Consider the following 17,096-nt stretch of genomic DNA (forward strand, 5'->3'; position numbering starts at 1 on the left):
GGAACTGCACTGGAGTGGGAGGGAGGGGTGCGTTCATATTTGAAAACTTAAACTAATTAAAAAAAAAAACACCAAGCCCGTTTGAGGGTCAAACAAAACACACCTGTGGCCACCAGCTGCGAGCACTGGTCCCAGTGGATTTGTCGGGAAAGGCGGCAGCTGGGGCCCCCGCATGGGGAGGGCGGAGCATCCAACCCGCCCGGGGCTCCCCTCCCCCAGTGCAGACCCCCGCACCAGGTGACCTGGCCCACTCCCCACGCAGCCCCCACCCTCCAGAACCTGTGAGGTGCAGGGAGGGAGGTGGGGAGCGGAGGCCTCCCTGATGCCTAAATCCTGGCCAACGCTGGGCACGTGCTGCAGGAGTCTGGGGAGGTGGGCTAAGGAGAGGGTGTCGGGAACACCCCCAGTGGAGACCCAAGCTTGGTCCGGGAAATGCCCCCAGTCGCCCCCACATTCCGGAGGCCGGGGCGCCCTCTGGTGGTGACCCCCCGAGAAGCAAACCTTCCCACCGCAGGACAGCCCCTCCCAATTGTGCCCACCCCCCAGGCCTCAGGGAGGTGGGGCCCCAATCTCCAAGGCACGAAAAACTCAGAGCAGAGGCGGCCAGTGTTCTCTGAGAACTTAAATAATCCCCTCACCCGGGGGGGAGCGGAGGCCGCGGCGGGGGGCTTACAGCAGAAGCAGCGGGGCCGGGGGAGGGGTGGCGCCCCAGGGAGCAGAAGGCTTGGATCCCAGCCCCCGCCTGGGCCCCAGTAAGTCGGGGTTCGGCATAAATCCAACCCCAGTGAGGCACGTGCAGACCCCACCATGTGGGGCACGGAGGACGGCAGGAGGGCGAGGGGCTCCCTGAGGCTTCGAGCCCCTCCCCAGGAAGACTGGCCCCATCTCGGCTCCCGCCAAGGGCAGTGGGGAGGGCCCGGCGTTAAACAGGCTCATAAATAGGGGGGCCGGGGCGGCTGGGGCTGTGCGGCCAGGCTGGGTCACGGTCCCCGGCCCTGTCCCCCACGGTGCCAGGGGCCCCTGAGATGGCCGCTGCCGGCAGCCACAGCTGGGCAGCAAAGGGGCAGCGGGGGCCGGCCCCCAGAGTCTCAAAGTCCAGGGGCCCGAGGGCATGGAAGTCCTGGGGCTCGTGGCTACTTCATCTTGCTTCTGTTCTTCTGGAGCTTGGTGTGCACGACTTTGAGGGTGGTCAGGAAATTGCCCAGGAAGAGGACCAGGAAGGTGAGCACCAGCACGAACACCTGGCAGGTATGAGGGCAGAGGGGCTGTGCAGGCTCTCGCCAGTTTCCCCTGGTGAAAGGCCCCCCACCCCAGAGACCTCAGGGCACCCCAGCCCAGGGCCCAACTGCAAAATGCAAGGTTTTGCCAGCATCAGGGGGAGAGGTGGGAGGTGGTCCTCAGAGCCAGGCCAGGCCCCTCCCTCGGCCCCCCAGAGCATTCAGTGGAGGGGGCATCCTTGGGATCTATAGCCCACTGCCCACTGGGGTGCCCTGGCCTCCCCAGTCCTCCCACCACTCCCAGGCCCTCTCCGCAGAGAGCCCGGGGAAGCAAGGCCTTCCCAGGAGCCCCCACCCCATACCTGCCATTCTTTGCATTCCTCATGCCTGGAGAGCTGGAACAACGTGACGGCGTTGTAGAGCTGCCAGAACTGTGAGAGGAGAGGCAGGCCTGGCTCAACGGGGAGAGGGGTCGGGCTCCCGGTGCCCACCACCCCGAGATGCTGACCACCACCCACACGAAACCCTGGGGGCCTCAGTTTCCGAGGCCCAGAGGGCCACCGGCTCCCCAGGACCAGGACCCCAGGGGGCCCAGCCCCGGCCGGAGCGGGGGGACTCACGTGGCCACAGAACAGGAACGGCAGGAGGAAGGTGAGGCCCCGCCACATCCAGGACTGGAACCCTTCTGCAAAGGCGGGAGGAGAGACCCTGTGAGGGGCCCCACTGTCCCCAAGGCCCTGCTGCCTGGGCCAGGTACAACACACACACCTGGGGGTGGACGCCCTGCCCTTTTACAGGCAGCTGAGTGTGCTCACTGAGGAGCTCACCAGAACGCAGCAAGCCTTGGCGCCAGGCGTGCTGGCCTCACCCACACTCCACCGTATCCAAGGGGCCTGCCGTACCCCAAGTGGCCTGCCGGCTATGACACCCTGATGTGCAGGTGCTATCTTTGTAATAATCTCCTTAGCTGGCACAGGGTTTCTCATTTTATCACAGACTTTTGCATCCACCATTTAGTCAAGTCTTGACAAAGTAGGGCCTACTTTGCAGAGTAATCCGATGGAAATGGCCACCTCTAAAGGGAGTGATTTTGTTACAACAGTTACCCTCAAAAGTTTAGAATGAGTTCTCCAAAGTTCTCTGATTGAGCACCCCAAATCAGCTGCTCAGCAAGCATGCAAGTTAAGCATGCACCCCAATGTATATTTGTGTATACATATGTATACACATTTATATGTATATGTACCTATAAATTATATATGCATAAGACTATGTTAACGTTATGTATATTACAAAACACAGCCAAAAAAAATAGACATTTAAAAAGGACAAGCCCGAGGCCCAGCATAGTGGCCTGGCCCACCGCTGGCCCTCGCACTTGGCAGCTGAAATGGATCCGTGATGAATTATGAAAAGCAACTGGAAGGATGACACCTGGCATGGTGGGTCTTACTAGAAGTGCTGCCTGGGGGGGTCAGGATGGAATCTGGGGGGCAGGGAGGGCTGAGCCGGCTTCCCCACTGCCCCCTCCCCAGTCCCACTACTCACCCACCGTGAGGTCCAGGTGGTTCCTCTCCCCGAGGGCCCGCAGCCGGTAGAGGCAACCCCTCTGGTAATAATACTGTAGGAACTGCACACAGCCTGCAAGGGGCGCAGCGCCGGCTCAGTGCGGGGAGCTCCGAGCGCCACCACCACCCCACAACGCGCACGCACTTCAGTCTGGAATACAGAGAGCTCGGCTGCCTGAGAACCCATCTAGGCCCAAACAAGGGTAGAAACTTCTGGAGCTTGCCTAGGCATGCAGCAGGCACTCAATAGATGCTCACTGGAATTCATGATGTGCCCATGCTGTGTCAAAACATGGCAAGAGACAGTTCTGTTCAATGGGATACTTCATAATGGTTAAAAGTGAGGAGGTAGGATTGTATGTAGTAGCATGGAAACATCCCCATGATAAATTAACAGAAAAGAAAATAGATTATAAACAAAGCTACGTGCACAGAAGGATCCCACATTTGTAAAATGCACATAATACAGTACATGTTTACGTGTGTATTTATGAATAAGAAAACACTGGAAAGGACGCAGCTCTATTAATTGTCATCATCCCTGAGGGTGGGATATGGATAATTTCCATTCTCAGCTTTGTACATTTGTATTTGTTTGCAAGCAGATATTTATTCAAAAATTAACTTGTAGATTTTGAATAGGTGATATGTACACAGTATAAAATTCAAAAGGAACAAATCAGTACTTTGGTGAAAAGTAAATCTCTCCCTGTCCCCAGCTCTCCAAGCTCTCCCTTCCCAGAGACAAACACTGGGGCAAATTTATTGCACATAAATCCAGAGCTGTTCTTAAATGAAAAAAATAACATCTTTGCCACCTTGAGGATTTACTTAAAACTGGAAAACAAGGTGAGTGCCCCAACACTATTCAGCTCCCAAAGGTCACAGCCTGGCCCAATCTTACCTGGGGCTGTGGAAGGAAAAGGCAGCCACTCAGGCTCCAGGGGTGGCTAGGAGTCGGGGCCCCCTCTCCGGGGTGAGGGTGGGGCACCAGACGGGGACAGAAAGTAACTCTTCCAAACTTGGCCGGACCCTCACCAGCGCCCCGCTGGCCCTTACCCAGCCTCAGCCCCTGTTCACCCAGGCTCACCCTGTTGTCACCTAGGGACACAACCAACCCCCCAAGGGCCACGGGAAAGTGTGTCCCCTTCCCCAAATCCACACAAAGGACACTCACTCTGAAAAATTGAAAATGCTAAAAACTGATTGCGAAACTTCTGATAAATGAGTCCGTTGGGCCTGGAGGGAGAAGGCAGGAAAAAGCAAAGGTGAAGCATCTGCAAAGCCAGAAATTTAGAAATGTATTCTGGCCCCATCTCTATCCCACCACAAGAAGAGAGCGATTTTAAACTTAAATGGAGGTCCCTGACTTCTGCCCTTCTTTATCACCAAAGTGTCCCCTGAGAGGGCCAGCTTGTTTTCCATGGCTGCTTTATGTCCTTTCTAGAACCAAGGGAGCCCACACAGTCATCTGAAGCCCAAGTCCCCAGCTGACGTAGCCTCTGTCTTCCAGTCTCCCTCCCTCCCTCCTTTCCTGCTGCTAAGCTCCCAGCAGCTTCTCCAGCCTGTCCAGCCTCCAAGTGCAGGGGCCCTGCCGCCACGCTTCTCATGCAGATGCAAGTTCACATTTTCTCTCCTATCATCACAGTCAGCTCAGGCCAGCACCCTGGAAGGCCCCACTTGTGAACCCAGCCCCTTGCCCAGCCCCCAGGGAGGGGAGCAGAGTCGTGGGGCAGGGAGGAGAGCACTCACCAAGTCAGCATCACTCCAGACAGAAACGTGGAGACGTAGTGGTGTGACACCCACCAGCCTTTGATTCTTGGAGAGAGAAAAAGAAGGAAAGGGAACTCAGGGTGGGAGGAGGGTGGGAGGAGCACGGGAGGCCCCTGGCTCCCAGCTGGCATGTGCAGGAGCCGCTCCACAGGCAACCGAGGAACAGCTTCCGGGAGCAAGAAACGGACCCAGGCAGTGACCTTGCCCTTCTCACAGATGCAGGACCACACACCAGCCCCACACAGGTGAACCCAGAGACCCACAGACACGCTCAGGCAGGTGTCCCGTGTAGGAACAGTCCCTGCTCCCTGGGAACGCGTCCCTAACTCCGTACCAGTCTCGAAGTGCTGCAGCCTCCCTGTCCTGTCCCCCCGTCCCTCTCTCGGTTGTTAAGATGCCACCTCAGGGCCTTTGCACTTGCTGTTCTCTCTGCTCCAACACCTTTGCCTGGTTGAAATTCGGGTTCTGAAGAGACCGTGCTTCCTGGAAGAGGGCTTCCCCAGCCCCGGCCCCCGACAGCCTCCCTCTGGTCACAGCACCTGTTTCCTTCATGGAGCTCGGCTCTATCTGAAATGATTTAACCTCATACTAGTTTGTTATCTAAGCCCCCTTCCCCCCACACACACAAACTCCACACGAGCAGGGTCTTGACTGTCTTGTTCTTTGATGCATCTGTGACACCTGGCACAGAACAGGTGCCCAACAAACGTCTGCATAAACACACACACACACACATGTGCACAAAGCTGGGGCTACACATGCTTATCCACACAGAGATGTGACAGACCTACTCCCCAGGTGGCATCTCAGACACAGCTCACGGACCTGGGAGCCTCACGGACCCAGCCCAGAATCGGCAGGGACCCTGTTGTCAGAACCCAGCGCTCCCCCAGCTCGGGGCTCCCACCGCACGGCACAGGAGGAGGGCCTGATCATCAGCCCCTGAGGCTGTCACAGGCCTCTGGTGGCCTTCCCTGGCTCCTCCCTGGGAGTGCAATTATCTGAACACGATGCAATGTGATGGGATGCATAGCAATCTGCTTTCCAGACACCTGGGGAGCAGACAGGCTTCGCGCTCTTCCTCACAGGGATTAGGCAGTGGGGTAGAGTAGAGCCAACCTTCCTCCTTCCAGAATTCTCTCCTGGAAGATGACTGGGGCGGGCTGGGGAGGCGGGGCACAGGGCTGCCACTCACACGAGGGAGGAACCAGGAGGAGAAGCCAGAGGAGACACCAGACCAGGCTTTCTTTTTAACTAAAATCCTTCTGCCACTGGCTTTTTGGTCATGACTCCCAGGTCAGAGTCCACAGATGTGTCTCTGGCTTCTTAAATGCCGCGTGGCGCACCAAGGTGCAGCTCTGCCACCCTCTCTTTGGCGGTTCCGCGATCCCTCGATGCTGCTGTGATATCCTTGTGGGGATCCCTTGGTACGACGACATTGTTTCTCGCAGGTGGAGCCCAAGAAGTGGGTGACTGAGCCCAAGGGTATGTGCATTACTAGTCCAAACACTCTCTAAAATAGATGCACCGGTTTACATTCCCATCAGCCATATATGAGGGTATCTGGTTTCCCAAACCCTCAGCATCACCAGATGCCAAATTTTTTAATCTCTGCCCATCTTATTAGGTGAGAATTGGTGTGCTGCTGAGGTGTTAATTTGCATTTCCCTAAGGTTCTGTGGGTTTGAGTGGTCTTAGAACCTTCTAACCAGAACATAACCATCTTAAGAACGGGGGCTGGATCTTCCCCGTCTGTTCTCCTTACAGCCCACACAATGGTTCTGGGCATAAATTAGATGTCCAAGCTTGAGCTTCTCAAGGGTTATCGGAAGGGACAAGGTTTTGTGTGGCTCTGTATCCCTGACACTAACAGCACCAGGCAAACAGCAGGCACTTGATAAACGCTGAAATGAATGAAGTGACCTCCAGGAGGTGCCACTGGTGAAAGCAGTGGCTGGTCTGGATGCCACCAGCAGAGGAGACAGAAGAGCCCTGCACATGCCACGTGAGTTCGCAGGGACGGGATAAGATGCGCGTTGTCCCTTCCCCACCCACATCCCTCCGCCTGTCACAATCCAAGATGACCTCTGGGCTCCAGTTTTCAGACAGGAGGCCACTGGTTGCGATCCTGACTTTCAGCTCGATCAGCAACTGGGAAGTCTCTCTGGAGCCTCCCGGGTCTCCACAGAGCCGCACTTGAGCCACGGACCCTGCTCCTCCTTTGTCCTACTCCCCGAAGCTCCCCTGAAAAATGCCCCCTCCCTCTCTGGGAGTGGCCTAAGCCACACACAGACGCTGGGCAATGAGCTTGAGTGAGCAGCAGCTTTTCATGCTGCAGCTCTCTGTGCCCAGAGCCCAGCTCCGACCGATGCCACCAGTCAGCAGAGCTCAGTGGCACCGGGTGGGGCTGGAAATCACTCCTTGCCCAGCACGGCAGGCACACGCAGGCACACGCACAACCGTCCCTCTGCACACCTAGGGCTCTGGGCGGGTTCAGTGTGTGCGTGTGTGTATGCATATGTATGTGTGTTTATATAACAGCTTTATTGTGACCTAATTCAGATGCCATACAGTTCATCCAGTCGGTGGTTTTTAGTACATCTGCACAGTGGTACAACTACCATAATCAACTTTAGAACATTTTCATCACCCCAAAAAGAAACTCATACCCACTAGGCAGTCACTCTCTGGGCCTCTTTTGCCACAAAAACGAAGCTTGCAGGAACCTGTGGACTATGTTTTATGAGCAGATAGCAAAGTCCCCAGAAGAGAGGGAACGGGGTGGCCAGAATTCAGGGACAGCATGTGCTGGTATCTGGGGATCATGTGCTCACCCACCTCCCTTCAGGACTCTTTAGCCACGGAGGTACATGTGAATTTGTGCACCGGTCACTTCTCATCCACAGCCGTTTCTGGCTTTGTGCTTGGGGCTGTCTGGGCAGCTGGGGGAGCGGCTGGCACACTGAGGATCCCTCTTTTGCTGGCCACCCCTGCACCCTCGGATCAAAGGCCCCAGTGAAAGCCACCTTGAGCCAGGAACCCATGGGCTGGCTTGCCAGAAAAGCCAGCATGATGGCTGGTTTGTTCTGGCCCAGAACGAACTATAATGGACATCTGCCGTTCTGCCCTCCTGTCAGTCAACCCCTTGTGGCGGTTTTCTTTCGGGGAAACCACCTCACCCCCACACTCAGTCTGGAGGGTTGGAGTGGAGCTGGCCAATAGGAGCTCAGGTCCCTCCAACCACATGATTGGCTCAGGGATGAGCATATGCCCTGAACCTAGCCAATCAGAAATCTGCCTGAGGATCCCAGCTGGTTCCCAGGGAAAAGGAACCCTCTTTCCTTGCTGGTGTGATTGGAAGTTCACCTGCCACTGCTGGGGGCCAATGACACGGACAAGAGAGTGTGGAGACTGGGTGTGTGGTAACACCATTTGAGCTCTTTTCACCTCCTTGAAACATGCCAGGTATAAGTGCCTATATACCGCCCTCCTTGTTTAGACCCCACAGGGTGGGTTTTTGGTATTTGCAAAACTTGCAAGGGAAGCTGTCTTGCTTACTGCACCAACTGAGCTACATCTCACATGGGAGGCATCAGCCACAAATGAAGGAGGGCTCCATCCCACGCCAGGCAGTGGCCCCCACCCTCACTAAACCTGCTTCCCTGACTGCACCCGATGTGCCAATTCAAGCCTCAGGTTCAACAGGGAACAGGATGACAAGGCCCAGCCGGACCGAAAGATAGCCCTATCTTTTTGGCCCCACTGTCTCTAGAACCCCGGTAGCCCCCAAGGACCTTCCCGCATTCCAGAGCTTGGGTTCCGTTCATTGCAATAGACTGTGGGGAGTTTACAGGGTCCAAGCCCTCAGCTGGCTGGGGGCTCCAAGTGAGATGAGAGGGGCAGTGTCCCTCCAAATCTGGAACTTTCCTTTCTCCTTTCCCTTCTCTTGATGTGCTCACCTGGGCTGGGTTCTTAGCTATTGCCTGGTAAGGGGCCGTGTGGGAGGGGAAACCTCAAACACATCTCCCTTGCTTGCCCCCTAGAAGAAATCCGCTCGGAAGAGGAGCTGGGTGGGGGGCAGGCCACATCTCCCGTGGATGTGGAGGATGAATCACAAATTTTAGTCACCCAGATTCAGCCCACCTGCCTTTTCGCCTCCCCCAGAAATTGGTGTCAGCTCCTGGGGTCAATCCAAGATGAGGACCTGTTTGGGCTCCCCCGGCCCCATCGCAGCCTGCCACCCCCAAGCCAGTGTTTGGAGACAGGCCTGGAGGAACAGGGCTGCTACTACAACTGAGCTGTACTAGCCACACAGAATCTTTAAATATGCTATGGGTGTTCTCAAAAGACACAGATTGCGAGTTATCTCAGAGTCCCTAGCTAAATGTCTGGCACTTTGGAGATGCTTTGGGGGGACGCTGTGATGAATTGGGGGTGGGGAGCATCAGAGCTAACACAAACAAAGCTTAAATCACAAGCTAAGGAACAGCCCTTCCTGCTCTCCCTCAGAGCATGAACTCCAGGGCAGCCCTGGGAAAAGTCCCTGCAAAGCTGTTAGGCAAGTGGGGCTTTAGCATCACTCTCAATTCTGGTATGTCCCACACTTCCCGGGACCACACATGCAGTCCTGCTCCCTTCTCCATGGCAACCGCCCATCCACAGCTTGTCATACTAGAAAAACAGCTGACCAAAGTAACTCATACTAAAGTGTTAATGACTTGTTACTGAACTCGCTTGTTACTGTCCTGGAGCACCCTCTTTATGAGTCCTGCAGAAGGGTGAAACTCCTGGACTTGTAGCAGGCCCATGGATAAAGGAAGAGAATTCGTGGACAGAGAAGTCTTGTCAAGTGCCCTGGCCCCATTTCCCCATCATACACTACTCTGGCTCCCTTCGGCCACACCCCAAATCAGGAGGATTCACAGCTGAAGGACAGGTGTGAATGTTATTTACTTGGTACAATTTTCTACTTCAGTGTTTCCCAGAGCATGGGGCATGTACCATCAAATTACAGGTGATACCAGACGTGGGACACTCAGTGACAGCGAATCAGGTGGAGAGAAGTCACCTTTTTAATTCTCTTTCCGTTCCCCTGACCAAGCGAAGGAGAGTCTCAGTTAGATGACAGTCCATCTTTAACGCCCCATAGGACTTGCTAATCTCCCTTTTTGCACAGAGGTGCACAGAGAGTGAGAACAGGCCTTGGGGCCTTCAGGAAGCAAGAGTAACTGACTTCAGTAACTCATACGATGAGAATGAAAAGATACCTTTACACTGTTTTCTGTTCCCGGCAAATGATACCTGTTTTCCATTTATGGTAGTGAAATAAAATTGTTGTTGTTTTAATAAATCAATTTTTAAGTTAAAAAAAACAGGAAGGCAAAGGAATTGAAAGCAGGGACCCGAACAAATATTTGCACATCAGTGTTCACAGCAGCATTATTCACAATAGCCAAAAGATGGAAGCAACCCAAGTGTCCATCAACTGATGAATGCTTAAAGTGTGGTATTAAAGAAAAGGGAGGAAGAGGAGGAAATTGATATAAAAAGTGAGGAAGTTATCGAACACATGAGATGTTGAAATGGCCAAACAGTGTGGCTGGGAAGAGTGCATGCGCAGCCGGAGAAACACAGCTCTTTTCTAAAGGGGGCAGGAGTCATGAGCTGCCCCCACCCCACACCCTGGCTTTTGGTCAGAGTAAGGTTGGGCAGGGCGGGGACTTGCCGCGAGAGGCCACGGGGCAGAAAAGTGAGAAGGCAAGTTACTGGGGGTCTGGCAGGTGCTACCGATCTGAAGCCCACTGCTCCCAGCTGCTCCCATTAGCCCCCAGGACGAAGGAAGTGGGATGGGCTGGGAAGACTTAATTTTTGTTTCAGGAAAGGACAGGAGTGAGAACGTGAGCAGGAGCTCAAATGCTCACCCCAAAGGGATTCAGACCTTTGGGAAACGGGTCCTCCAGGCAGAGCAGGCAGAGCAGACAGGACATGGAGAGGAAACAGGGGGGCCTCTCACACTTGCAGCCCATTGGAGATGGTAAACAAGAGGGCCCCAATCATTACTGGATTCACTCAGCAACATTCTGACGTAATCACTCCCCACCCACCCCAGGGGGCTCTGAAATAGCTGGAAGAGGGTATACGCCTTGCCCACCGCCCCACAGCTGGTCAGTGACAGCACTGGGGCTAGAACCCGGGAGTCCCCCTCCCAGCCTGGTCTCCTCCCTCCTGGCACCAACGCATTGACAAGGCAGGTTTTGTCCAGCCCCTCCAACCTCCCACCCTCCCCACTGCTCTCCCTGGGGGGACCCTTCCACACCTGCCACCAGAATCCATTCCACTCCCCAACACCCACCTTCTGTGCTTTGGGGGGGAACCACCTCCAATGATGGCCATAGGGCTGGGCACATGGTTTAAGCCCAGCCAATCACAGCAGTGCCTTCTCTGGCCACAGTGATTGGCTTGGGGAAGAGCATGGGATCCGGGCAGCACCAATGGGACCCAATGAGACTCCTGGGAGAGAGGAACATGCCCTAATCCTCTGGGGATGCTAGAAATAATGACACGAGCCTGCAGCTGCTGGATGCCCCCACCTGGCGCCTGAGAAGGCAACACAGTGGAAGGCAGAGGTGAGCGAAAAAGAGAAGCTGGGTCCTGACAACATTGTCTGAACACCTGGATTAAGCCTTACCTGAAGCCAGTCCCAATGGCCTGCTCCTTGTAATGAAAAAAATAAAGCGTCCTATCACGTTAAGTCAGTTCGAGTTAGGGTTTCTGTTTCTTGCAAACAAGAGACTGACTGTGAGCAAGTGAGGCTGCAAGAACCAACCGTACCAGACCCGGCTCTCCTCCTCCTTGGGTGTGAACGGTCCCCTACCTTCCCAAGGAAGATGGCAGTGCAGGGTGGGGTGACAGGCCCCCCTTGATCCTCTCTGTACCCCCACACAGCCAGGTCCCCGTTACCTCGAGCCATTGCTGATGAGAATGCTCTCCCGGATCGTCAGGGTGCAGTAGTACCACACCAGCAGGAAGTTGAAGACTTCGTCTGTCACCCTGTCATGGAGAAAGAGCCCCAGGGAGGGGAGTGGGCAGGAGATCCAGGGGCCACTGTCCTCCCCAGCCCCCAAGAGAACAAGCAATCCAGAACCAACATGCACACAAAGCAGCTGCTACCTCTGAAAACCCCCAAATCAAACTGCGGGAAGGCAGAGGGGTGTCCGGCCTCCAGGGTCTTTTCTCCACTGGGAATGCCTGTGCCCGTCTCCCCACCCCCATCTTTCTACCTGAATCCCACCTGCCCTGAAGCTCTTACTGAGGTCTCCCCTCCTTCCCTCGGCCTGCAGCAACTGTCTGCTAAGTTCTTACTGTCTGATATGACATCTGGTGGTGTGGTGACCAAAGGACTTTGCCAGGAAACCTAATATTCCTTTTTATGAGTTGTGAACTCGGCCATCCCCTTAAACACCCGTAAACTTTATCACACACGCAAAAAATCCTTCTGGGCTGGATCGCCTATAACACTCGGTTAAGAACTCAGCATGTGTGGCCCTGTCCTGTGATCTTTTCTTTTATTCTTTTTTTTTTTTTTTGCAATAGCTTTACTGAGATAAAACCCACATCCAGCATGATTCACCCATTTAAAGTGTACAGTTCAATGGTGTTTAGTACACAGACTTGCACACCCATCACCACAATCAATTTTAGAACATTTTTATTATCCCCCAGAGACATCATACACTTTAGCTGTCACTCCTGGCCCCAGGCAACCACGAATTCACTTTCTGTCCCTACAGAAATGCCTGTTTTGGACATTTGTCCTGTGATCTTTCCTGCATGTGGCTTTTCTCACTGGGGACTGTCAAGGGACAGTTTCGACACCTCCTCGGCCCCCTTGACGGCGACCACAGCCCAGGGCAGGGCAGAGCAGGCCTTCGGAGGACAGACCCAGGCCACTGGCTCCCGCTGTCTGGTGCTGTGTGTGACCCGTCAGTGACCTGCCTGGCCTCAGCCTTGCCATCTGCGACATGGGGAGGCTGGCCCTCGATGTGAGGCTCGGGGGGCATTCCTCGATGAGGGGTCCTGGGGGAGCCTGCAACAGACAGCCCCTCTGCCGAGGCCTCAACCACAGCTCTGTCCTTGACCCTGACGAGAGAAGCAAGCGCCTCGGAACCTTCCAGCATGGGAGAGGCCCGGCGTGGGAACAGAATTGACCCTGCTGAATGGAGGGGATGGCACAGACCCCTATTCCCCTCCACTCCCACCCCTGAGCCCAACTGTACCAGTCCGGGGTGGGGCAGGGAAATGGAAAGAGGCTACAACAACAATAAACAATACTGGCAGACGTCGTTTAAGCTCCACGACCCTGTTTTGTGGCTACCCAGTACGGACCCTCTCGGTCCTGCCCCTGCTGAACCACTGCCCTCCAAGGCAGGCTCGGGAGGGGGCCAGGAATGCCGACTCAGGAATCAGACGGCCTGAGTTCAAATCCCAGCTCTGCTGCATCCCATCTGTGTGAGTGCGGCAAGTCGGTTATTCTCCCGGGCCGTCATCTCCTCATCCTGAGAGTGAGGGCAGTGACAGCACCTGCCGCCTTGGGCTGTCGGGGGCGTTAACCGAGTGTAATAGATAACCCGGTGACAACAGTGCCCGGCACATAGGGAAAGCACCCTATGTTCCCTGTTATTATTTTGAGAGCACCACAGGGTCCAAAGTCCACGAAACAAGCCTCAGAAGCCGAACACAGGGAAATGAGACGCCTCCCTGACCTGGACAGGGGGTCACAGGGGACAAGGCGGGCCCGGCAGCGAGTCACGGTCCTTTCCTATGTCTTCCTGTTGGGAAGAAGAGTAAAAGTAAAGGCTTTGGGAACTTCGGGGACGTGCTCGAGGTGCTGGCCTCGTCTGTTCTGCCGAGGTCTGTCAGTTTCCTGCAGCTGCTGTGACGAAGCACCACACGCTTGGTGGCTGAAGGCAGCACACATCGCTTAGCTTAGCTGTGGAGTCAGGAGAGCAAAATGTGTCGGCAGAGCTGCCTTCCTGCTGGAGGCTCGAGTGGAGAACGGTTCCTCCACTTTTGCAGCTGCTAGAGGCCGCCCACAGTCCTCAGCGACACGTCACTCTGACCTTTGCTCCTTCGGCTGTCACTTCTCCTCTGACTCGGACCCTCCTGCCGCCCTCTCTGAAGGACCCTTGTGATGACACTGGGCCCAGGTGGATAACCCAGATAATCTCCCATCCTAAGATCCTTAACTTAATTACGCCGGCAATGTCCACTTGGCCATGTGAGGAAACAGTCTTGCAGGTTCCGGGGACTGGGATGTGGCCATCCCTGGGGGTCAGTGCTAATGACCAGGAACTTGCCACATCGCCAGCACTGTAGAGGATGTTCTCTCTGCATCCCCCTAGCAAGCCTGCAGGGTTGGCTCCTGTAGCAGGTGCACGTGCCAGGTCCATGCTCACCTGCCTGACTCCACCTGCCAGGACGTGCAACCCTCAGCATGCCTGGGGGCTTTCTCAGGGGCAGGGGCAGGTGTGACTGACAGTAGTTGGTGGACAAACACCCCTGCTCCCTCACCCCCAGGCTAACTTTCCTCGTCTCACTTTCCTTCCCCTACCACTATTTCTTGGGATCGCCTCCCAGATAAATCTCTTTCACTCATATGCCGGTCTTGGGGTCTCTTCTGGGGGAACCCTGACTGAGACGCCACTGCTTCTCATTTTTATAGAAGGAGAAACTGAGACTCCGAGAGGGGAAGTGAGTTGCCCAGGATCACACGGCTGGTAAGTGCAGGATTGGGATCCAAACCCAAGCCCGTCTGACCCTAGAGCTTAACTCCAAAGACCTCTTTCCCACCAGGTGCGAACTCCACCGAGGACAGTCCTGATGAAACCCAGCCTCCTGACCCGGAGGAGGAGGAGGCTTCAAATGTTCCAGCTGCTTCACTGAAGCCTCCCAAAGCCCAGGGGGCACTGGCAGAGCAGGCATCCCTGGGCCCAGGGGAGAGGAGAAGCAGGCACAGAGGGGTCAAGGGCTCTCCTCCAGGTTACCCAGCCCCCGAGCAGCAGAGCTGGACCTGGAACCGCTCGGCTCGGAGGATGTCAACCACGCCCAGCCCCAGGCTCAGAGGTGCCAGGGAAGGGCTCTGGATGGGGCACCCAGCAAGGAAAAGGGCAAGAGGGAGGAGAGAAGCCTGACACTCTGACGTGTATGTGAAGCTGTGCTCTGTTTAATGCAGGCCCAGTCCTGGGCAGAATGACAATGACAGGAACGGCCAGCGACACTGACACGGCACTCGTGAGCCAGGTGATACTCCAAGCACTTTCCAAACAGAGCTCATCAGAGCTCATGGCCACCCTGCCACGGCCGCCCCCACCCTCACTGCAGGTGCAAAGAACCCGAGGCAGGGAGAGGGCAGGCCACTTGCCCGAGGTTAAACAGCACAGCAAGCTCCTCAGGATACACCGGTCCAGCCCCTTCCCGGGCCCCACTTTTAACCCATGGAAGGCGAGCAGGGTTGAACAGGGTCCCCCCAAATCCGTGCCCACGCAGAACCTCAGACTGTGACCTCATTCAGAAACAGGGTCGCTGCAGATGGAATTGGATAAGAGGAGCTCTTTCTGGATTCAGGTGGGCCTTAAATCCAGTGACAGGTGTCCTTGTAAGAAAACAGAGGCACAGAAGGAGATGCAGAGGGAGCAGACGGCCACGGGAAGACAGAGGCAGGGACTGGAGTGACGCTGCACAGCCAAGGAGCTCCCAAGTGGGAGCTGGAGAGGCCAGGAAGGAGCCTCCCCAGAACCTTCTGAGAGGGCGTGGCCTGGTCGCATCTTGATTTCAGACTTGTGGCCTCCAGAGCTGTGAGACAATAAACCTCTGCTGTTTTAAGCTACCCAGTCTGAGGACCTCTGGTGTAGCAGACCTGGGGAACTAAGACAGAAGGGATGGGAGAAGTGGAAACGCTCAGCCCTCAGACGAACCCCAGGACTCGGCAACACGCCCCAGACTGCCCTCAGAGGGCCCTGGGGGTTCCACATGAGGAAGTCTGGGTGCACGTCCAGAAGGCCCCCCATGCCACGCACCGGGGTGTGTGAGCAGGCAGTACTGACAGCACAGCCCTTACACCCAGGGGCCCAGGCCAGGCCCAGGCAGCAGGCGGCCCCAGGCCAGCACCCGGAAGGGCCTTTGTGTGAACATTCAAGTGGCCACAGCAGCAGCTGACTCCCAGCCAGGCGCCCACCAGGAAATAAATCCTTGACACGTGGGCCAAATGCCCAAGCAGTACTTGGCCGCCTCTCTCAGGGCAGAAACTCCAGGGCCCGTGGGAGAAACAGAAAGCTCTGGGCCAATACAGCATCCCCACTGGCCTCACCCTCCAAGAGGAACATGGCCTTGTCCTGCTTAAACAAGAGGAGCTAACACTCTCTGGCCACCGCTCTGTGCCAGCCACTGTTCTAAGCCTCTTCCTTACACATATGGTATTAATGCACTTGTCACCCTGGGAGGTAGGGACTACTATCATCCTCGTTTTATGGATGAAGAGACTGAGGTTCCCCGAGGATACCTGCCTCTGTTAACGGCCAGTTAGTCAAGAAGCCAATCAAACCTATGCAGTCTGGTCCTACTCTTGTTTTTTTTGGGGGGGGGGTTTGTTTTGTTTTATTTTTAAAAATTAGTATATAATTCACATACCATAACATTCACCATTTTCAAGTGCATAATTCATTAGTTTTTAGTATATTTGTAGGGTTGTGCAACCATCACCACTATCTAATCCCAGAACATTTTCATCACTCCAAAAAAAAAACACCCTAAAACTTAACAGTCACTCCCCAATCCCTGTCCCCCAGGCCCCTGGCAACCACTAATCTGCTTTCTGTCTCTATGGATTTGCCTATACTGGACATTTCACATAACGGAACCTAATAATATGTGGTCTTTGTGACTACCTTCTTTCACTTGGCATCATGTTTTCAAGGCTCACCCACATCACAGCTTGGATCAGTACTTCATGCCTTTGTAGGGCTAAATAACATTCCCCTGGATGGCTGGACCACATTGGGCTCTTTCTTAACTACATGTTACAAGGCCTTTCCAGCAGCCGTTCGAAACATTTGATAAAAATTTACTGGATGGATGCAGAGTAGACAGGACTGCCACTTCCCATGAGAGATGGCCTCTTTTCCAGCCCATCTTATCACATCAAACGCTGCAGAAGCAGCAGAGACCCTGGGTCCCTCTCTCCCAGCCTCCCTGTCCCCGCCTGCCCCCTCCCTGCGCCCTGCATGCCCACCCGCCATATCCCGTTACCTGTAGTGAAGGACAAATCGACAGGCCACAGCACCAAGCAGGAGGATGATCGTCAGGTAGAGCTTGAACTTCTCATACTCGTCCTTGTAGGCAAACCTGCCACAACAGACCCCCATGGAAGGCCACATCACTATCACAGTCCCACCCCTGCCCCCACCAGACCCTTGACCTGCCCCTATTCCCACAGCCCACAAGGACACTCCGATCCCTTTGAAGGGGAGATGTCGCCTTGAAT

General features: G+C 55.1%; 1 protein-coding gene across 1 annotated transcript in view; it reads right to left on the reverse strand.

Annotated features, from left to right (window-relative positions):
- Positions 1 to 273: 273 nt before the first annotated feature.
- The window catches only part of TMEM120B (transmembrane protein 120B), a 39,693-nt gene continuing 22,870 nt past the window's right edge, over positions 274 to 17,096 (reverse strand). Inside the window, exons 5-12 of the mRNA XM_037816788.1 lie at positions 16,862 to 16,957; positions 11,519 to 11,608; positions 4,538 to 4,603; positions 3,963 to 4,024; positions 2,766 to 2,858; positions 1,838 to 1,902; positions 1,580 to 1,648; positions 274 to 1,241 (exon numbers count right to left, since the gene is read on the reverse strand). Coding sequence (XP_037672716.1) covers positions 1,134 to 1,241; positions 1,580 to 1,648; positions 1,838 to 1,902; positions 2,766 to 2,858; positions 3,963 to 4,024; positions 4,538 to 4,603; positions 11,519 to 11,608; positions 16,862 to 16,957 — 649 coding nt within the window. The 3' untranslated portion in view covers positions 274 to 1,133. The remainder of the gene's footprint in view (positions 1,242 to 1,579; positions 1,649 to 1,837; positions 1,903 to 2,765; positions 2,859 to 3,962; positions 4,025 to 4,537; positions 4,604 to 11,518; positions 11,609 to 16,861; positions 16,958 to 17,096) is intronic.

The sequence above is a fragment of the Choloepus didactylus genome, chromosome 23 (assembly GCF_015220235.1).
Source record: "Choloepus didactylus isolate mChoDid1 chromosome 23, mChoDid1.pri, whole genome shotgun sequence".
In the NCBI taxonomy this organism is placed as follows: Eukaryota; Metazoa; Chordata; class Mammalia; order Pilosa; family Megalonychidae; genus Choloepus; species Choloepus didactylus.